Below are 6,516 nucleotides of genomic sequence, written 5' to 3'. Positions count from 1 at the left end.
TGGAAGAAAAGATTTTCACGCACAAAAATAATTAGTGAGATCGTTGTCTGTGATTGGGTTAAGCATCCCATAGAAAATGAAAGCCACCCATTAAAACTCTTAGACCTTTCGCAAGCTTTTTACCCCAGAGGAACCCTTCAAATAATCTCAGGGAGTTCCTGCTAAAAAATCATTATATCTACAGGTAAGGGTTCATTAGAAAAATAAGAAAGTTGTAGAATGTTTTAAATAGAAGCCAAGTTTGTGGGTATAGTACTCCCCCAGTGCCAGGGATGTGTGTAGAGTACACCTTTTGTGCCAGGGATGTGTGTGGAGTACACCTCCTGTGCCAGGGATGTGTGTAGAGTACTCTCCCTGTGCCAGGGATGTGTGTAGAGTACACCGTTTGTGCCAGGGATGTGTGTAGAGTACACCGTTTGTGCCAGGGATGTGTGTAGAGTACACCTTTTGTGCCAGGGATGTGTGTGGAGTACACCTCCTGTGCCAGAGATGTGTGTAGAGTACTCTCCCTGTGCCAGGGATGTGTGTAGAGTACACCGTTTGTGCCAGGGATGTGTGTAGAGTACTCACCCTGTGCCAGGGATGTGTGTAGAGTACTCTCCCTGTGCCAGGGATGTGTGTAGAGTACTCTCCCTGTGCCAGGGATGTGTGTAGAGTACTCACCCTGTGCCAGGGATGTGTGTAGAGTACTCTCCCTGTGCCAGGGATGTGTGTAGAGTACACCGTTTGTGCCAGGGATGTGTGTAGAGTACACCGTTTGTGCCAGGGATGTGTGTAGAGTACACCGTTTGTGCCAGGGATGTGTGTGGAGTACTCACCCTGTGCCAGGGATGTGTGTAGAGTACTCACCCTGTGCCAGGGATGTGTGTAGAGTACTCACCCTGTGCCAGGGATGTGTGTATAGTACTCTCCCTGTGCCAGGGATGTGTGTAGAGTACTCTCCCTGTGCCAGGGATGTGTGTAGAGTACACCGTTTGTGCCAGGGATGTGTGTGGAGTACTCACCCTGTGCCAGGGATGTGTGTAGAGTACTCTCCCTGTGCCAGGGATGTGTGTAGAGTACACCGTTTGTGCCATAGTTTGTAGACACTATAACTTTAGTACAAACCAATTCCTATGCATTTATTGGGATTTTTTTAACAAAGATGTAGCAGAATACATTTTGACCTACATTTATGAAGAAATCTGATCTATTATTGGCTATGTTTATAAAGAAAAAATAAAAGTATTGTTTTTTTAAATTACATTTTCGGTAATTTTTCGTTTATTTTGCAAAAAATGGTGACAACCAGGGATTCCTCACTTTGGAGGGATTTCTTCTCACTTCCTGTTAGGGTTATGGGACAGAAAGTTAAAGGAAATCTCCCCTATGGGATACAGATGGCAAAAATAAAAACCCTCAGTGATTACAACCCTCCCTTACTCTAACCATTTAGTTCTATTTAAACTCCAAGGTTTCTGCTTTCCTCCACTGCAGACACATTCTGTATGTACTATCTTCTCTCCACCGGTGCAGCTCTTCCCCTGCCTGCCCCCTCCATGCAGCTCTTTCCTGGTCTGCCTCCTCCATGCAGCTCTTTCCTGGTCTGCCTCCTCCATGCAGCTCTTTCCTAGCCTGCCCCCTCCATGCAGCTCTTCCCCTGTCTGCCTCCTCCATGCAGCTCTTTCCTGGTCTGCCCCTTCCATGCAGCTCTTTCCTGGTCTGCCCCTTCCATGCAGCTCTTTCCTGCTCTACCTCCTCCATGCAGCTCTTTCCTAGCCTGCCTCCTCCATGCAGCTCTTCCCCTGTCTGCCTCCTCCATGCAGCTCTTCCCCTGTCTGCCTCCTCCATGCAGCTCTTTCCTGGTCTGCCCCTTCCATGCAGCTCTTTCCTGGTCTGCCCCTTCCATGCAGCTCTTTCCTGCTCTACCTCCTCCATGCAGCTCTTTCCTAGTCTGCCTCCTCCATGCAGCTCTTTCCTGGTCTGCCTCCTCCATGCAGCTCTTTCCTGGTCTGCCTCCTCCATGCAGCTCTTTCCTAGCCTGCCCTCTCCATGCAGCTCTTTCCTGGTCTACCTCCTCCATGCATCTCTTTCCCATTCATTCCCCTCCCCCTCCATCTCTTTCCCCTCCCCCTCCTCCTCCATCTCTCTCCTCTCCTCCAGCTTTCCCAGGCTGCTGCAACCAAGGAAGGAATCAGTCTGTGTCAGCCGCAGGCGTCCCCGCCCACCCTGCTCCCGCCTCCGCCAATCAGAGCGTAGCTTCCCGGAGCATAACGTCACCAGCGGCGCTGCCATTGGCCGGCTATATTAAGAAAGCCGCATGAGCCTTTAAATAGCCGGGGCGCAGCGTGGCGGAGAGTTAAATCTGACGGAGAGGTGCGGCTGTGAGCAGAGAGCAGGGATCCTCATCACCCGCCACCATTAGAACCATAGGCAAGCTGAGGAAGCGCCGGGCGGCCGGCAGTGGTAGTAGCGGAGCGGCGATGGCAGCGATCCGGAAGAAGCTGGTGGTGGTCGGGGACGGGGCGTGTGGGAAGACGTGCCTGCTCATTGTCTTCAGTAAGGACGAGTTCCCCGAGGTCTATGTCCCCACCGTCTTCGAGAACTACGTGGCCGACATCGAGGTGGACGGTAAGCAGGTAGAGCTGGCCCTATGGGACACGGCGGGTCAGGAGGACTATGACCGGCTCCGGCCTCTCTCCTACCCGGACACCGATGTCATCCTCATGTGCTTCTCGGTGGACAGCCCGGACTCTCTGGAGAACATCCCGGAGAAGTGGGTGCCCGAGGTCAAACACTTCTGCCCCAACGTGCCCATCATCCTGGTGGCCAACAAGAAGGACCTCCGCAACGACGAGCACATCCGCAACGAGCTGGCCCGGATGAAGCAGGAGCCGGTCCGTACTGACGACGGACGGGCCATGGCCATCCGCATCTCCGCCTACGAGTACCTCGAGTGCTCCGCCAAGACCAAGGATGGCGTCAGGGAGGTCTTCGAGACCGCCACCAGGGCGGCGCTACAGAAGAGGCACGGCCCCAGCGGGGAGTGCATCAGCTGCTGCAAGCTGCTATGATCCCCACCTCTGTGTGTGATTAGACTGTATGGTGCCCCACCATGGGGTTACCCAACATCTGACATGATTGGGCGGTGAGGACTGTAATCCTGATGCACCTGAGATTGGGTTCGTTTCATCCAACCCCCCCTCTGCATTCATTTTGATGCTTGAGCCATTGGTGGTCACCTCGGTCCACCCGCTGTGACCTAAGCACTACATCAAGAGGTTGGGGGGCTTATCCAAGTCTCCTGAGCACTACGTTCTTCCTGAAATTGGGCTCCCCACCCTGACCCATCCCTTATCTATTGGCTCAAGACAGTGGTCACTTCAGTCTCACCATTGTGACCCAAGAACTGCATCCAGAGCTTGGGGGTTCATCCTAGAGGTTACCCAAGTCTCCCCATTGTTACCTGTGGACTGCATTCTTCTGGCGATTGGGCTCTCATCCACCCCAAATCTTGTCACCTGTGTTTATTCTGAAGCTTGAGACGTTAGTGGTCACCTCAGTCCCACCACTGTGACCTAAGAACTGCATCTAGAGGTTTGGCTGTCCATCCTAGAAGGTACATCAAGTCTCCCCAGTGGCACCTGAGGAATGCATTCTTCTAGAGATTGAGAGGTCACACAAGCCCCCCCCCCCCCCCCCCATTCTGTCACCTGAAGACTCTACTCATCCTGATGCTTGGGACATTAATTGCCACCTTGATGCCCTCACATGAGAACTGCATTCATCAGATTGAGGGGTCTCATCCTAGAGGTCACTGTTGTCACCTGAAGGCCATTCTTCTGGAGATTTGAGTGCCCCTTCCCAAAGGACACCCATTACCCCCATTGTCACCTGAAGACTTCACCCTGATGCTTGGGACTTTGGTCACATTGGGCCCTCTCCACTGCATTCATAAGATTGGGGGTTCTCACCCTGAAGGTCATCCAAGCCCACCATTGTGTGACCCAAGGACTGCATTCATTCTAATGCATGAGACATTACCACCTTGACATCCAGGCCCTTCGCACCCTGTGACCTGAAGACTGCCAATGCTCAGTAGATTGAGGAGTCTCCTGTTCTTGAGGTCACATCCCTCCCTTCATGACTTGAGGACTGCTGTTTACCCCACACTAGTGCTGCGCCCTGCCAAGCAGTATTCCCCCTGTACAGATAGACTGAGCCTCTCTATTGTGCTGGGGAGGGGGTCCACCCCTCTCTGGTGACCTGAATGACACTACCTTCTTATCCAGGGGACTCCCAAGGTCTTTGCATGTTGGGTTATTATCGTGGTGGCCCATCTTGAGATGGGATAACAATGCTTTGATACTGTTGAGTCCTCTGTTGCTGGTGTCCCCAGTTGTGTGTTGCTGTGCAATGTGTTACTGGTTTATTCACAAGCAATTGTCCTCTTCAGGGCTAACAGGGGCGATCTCCTGAACTGTATATAGACCTGTAAATATATATATAAAAATATTCTATTGAGCAGACTTGGCAGCTTGCAGTGTACTGGTTCCTGTGGAACTACAAGTGTCAGGATACTTGGGACTTGTAGTTCACCAGTAAATGGCACACTGCTACTTGCTAAAACCTGCTTAGGAGGGAGCTCGGACTCTGCGCCCTTCTGTCTTTTGAAAGGAAAACTGTGCTGAGACAATATACAACCTGCCATGGGTTTCTGGAAATGCTAGTTGCCTGGCTGTCAAGATCTGAACTTTTCTATATTATCTGAGACTAATCAACAGCTGGCCATACATTATACAATTTTCTTATTCAATTTCCTCTAGTCTAGATTTACCATCATCTATGTAGTACAAGGGCCTGCCTGATTGAGTACAAATTGAAAGCTTTTAGGTTTGACCTCCCATATTATATAGTTTTGGTCAATGTAAAGGAAAATTGTATAACGTTGCCAGCCTTTGAGCATAGTGACTCAGAAAGCAGTGACCACACGTGTGTTTGACATGTTCAATGGCAGCCTGTGTATTTCTCAGTACTGGTTTCCTTTGCAGATCAGTCTGTTTTGCAGCTGTAACTTTTTTTTTGTTTGTTTTTGTTTTTTGTTTTTTTGTTTTTTTTAATATTCTTTGACACTCAATGCACTTACCATCTGCATAGACACTGTAACTTAACACTTTTTTTTTTTTATTATACACAATTATGTTTTCCAGTACATGAATGTACAGTCATGGAGGAAAGTTACAAGACTTGTAGCATTCCAAGTATTAAATGGGACGTGTAGCTCAACAGTAGTGCAAAAACACGTAAAATGTGGGTGAAGGTAAACTATCAGATGTGTTTACAGATTTCTTTTTTTTTTTTTTTTTTTTTTTGTTAGAGGCAGATATTTAATTTTTGTTTTCTGACAGTGGTACTAAACTGTTAAACTGAAAACAAAGGCTGACAGCAGTAAAAAAAAAAATTTTGGTATGTTTACATTAAATTTATTATATGTATATACAGGTTTTTATGTGAAATATTAAATATCTTCTAAATATATTTCTGTGTTTTTGTAATTTTTTTTTTTTGCATTTTAATGCTTATATAAAAAAAAAACTTGGTGCCCATTTTTGAGGATGCATAAAGGTTTTAGATCTCGATCGTGTTTGTTTTTACTCCTTGGTTACATGCAGACCAAGTGTAGCAGAAGTGATGGTGACAGGTTTGGACAATCTAAAGTGCCTACACCAGTCCAAAATGTATTTATTACGGGTACTTTTTGTATAGCACTGACATTTATGCAGCGCTTTACACATATATTCTACATTCACCTCAGTCCCTGCAAACGAAGGTCCCTAACTCTCATTCATGCATACATATATACATGATTTCATGTTTTAGGGGGGCGGACTGCTTAAGTAACTGTTTGGACCTCCCATAGCAATTCCATAGCTTACCCAAACCCCTGTCACCTCTGCTAGATGGCTTGGTCCATGTGTCTTTTTTTTTTTTTTTTTTTTGTTTTTTTAAAACCACATCCAATTCGAATGACCTGTGAATGTGACCGGCTCACACATGTCCAGGGTGGCCGCCACCGTGCGGTTTCAACAAGGGTACTGTGTGTGTTTTGGGTCCGGTTCAGATGTGAATTTAGGGAAAGATTTACACCTGGACTGCAAGCCACAGCCGTACATATATGAACCCAACCTAAATGTGAAGAGCTTGAAAAATTGCTGCACAATTACTGTGCGAGATAAAAAGTTGCAACAACCGCCATCTTTTTCTCTAGGGTCTCTGCTAAATAACAAAAGGTATGTTTGGGGGTTCTGTGTAATGATTTTTACATGCAGGAGAGAAATGTCAGAATTGGCTTGGGTGGCAGGTGGTTAACAAACGGATTCTTCGTTTGCATATATTGCATCATGTGTTCAAGCTGCCCAACTGCATATGAAAAAGGCCTGATGTAAGCTGAGTTAAAAAAAAAAAAAAAAAAAATTGTGTGAAATAGATATGTTATCTAGATCTATATATACAAACACTTTTTTTTTTCTGCTTACC

The 6,516-nt window shown here is 47.4% G+C and overlaps 1 protein-coding gene across 1 annotated transcript; it reads left to right on the top strand.

The window, feature by feature from the left end:
* The first annotated feature begins 2,305 nt into the window (after positions 1-2,305).
* On the top strand, positions 2,306-5,517 carry RHOB (ras homolog family member B). Its single transcript, XM_073625335.1, has one exon. It carries the CDS (start codon positions 2,463-2,465, stop codon positions 3,051-3,053), a length of 591 nt encoding a protein of 196 aa, XP_073481436.1. The 5' UTR covers positions 2,306-2,462; the 3' UTR covers positions 3,054-5,517.
* Positions 5,518-6,516: the final 999 nt, after the last annotated feature.

Source organism: Aquarana catesbeiana, linkage group LG04 (genome assembly GCF_042186555.1).
Source record: "Aquarana catesbeiana isolate 2022-GZ linkage group LG04, ASM4218655v1, whole genome shotgun sequence".
Taxonomy (NCBI): Eukaryota; Metazoa; Chordata; class Amphibia; order Anura; family Ranidae; genus Aquarana; species Aquarana catesbeiana.
This window is presented reverse-complemented; position numbering and strand designations above follow the sequence as displayed.

What these genes read in the sequence shown, in the direction of transcription:
- RHOB (XM_073625335.1), top strand. Translation starts at nt 2,463, where the DNA reads ATGGCAGCGATCCGGAAGAAGCTGGTGGTGGTCGGGGACGGGGCGTGT.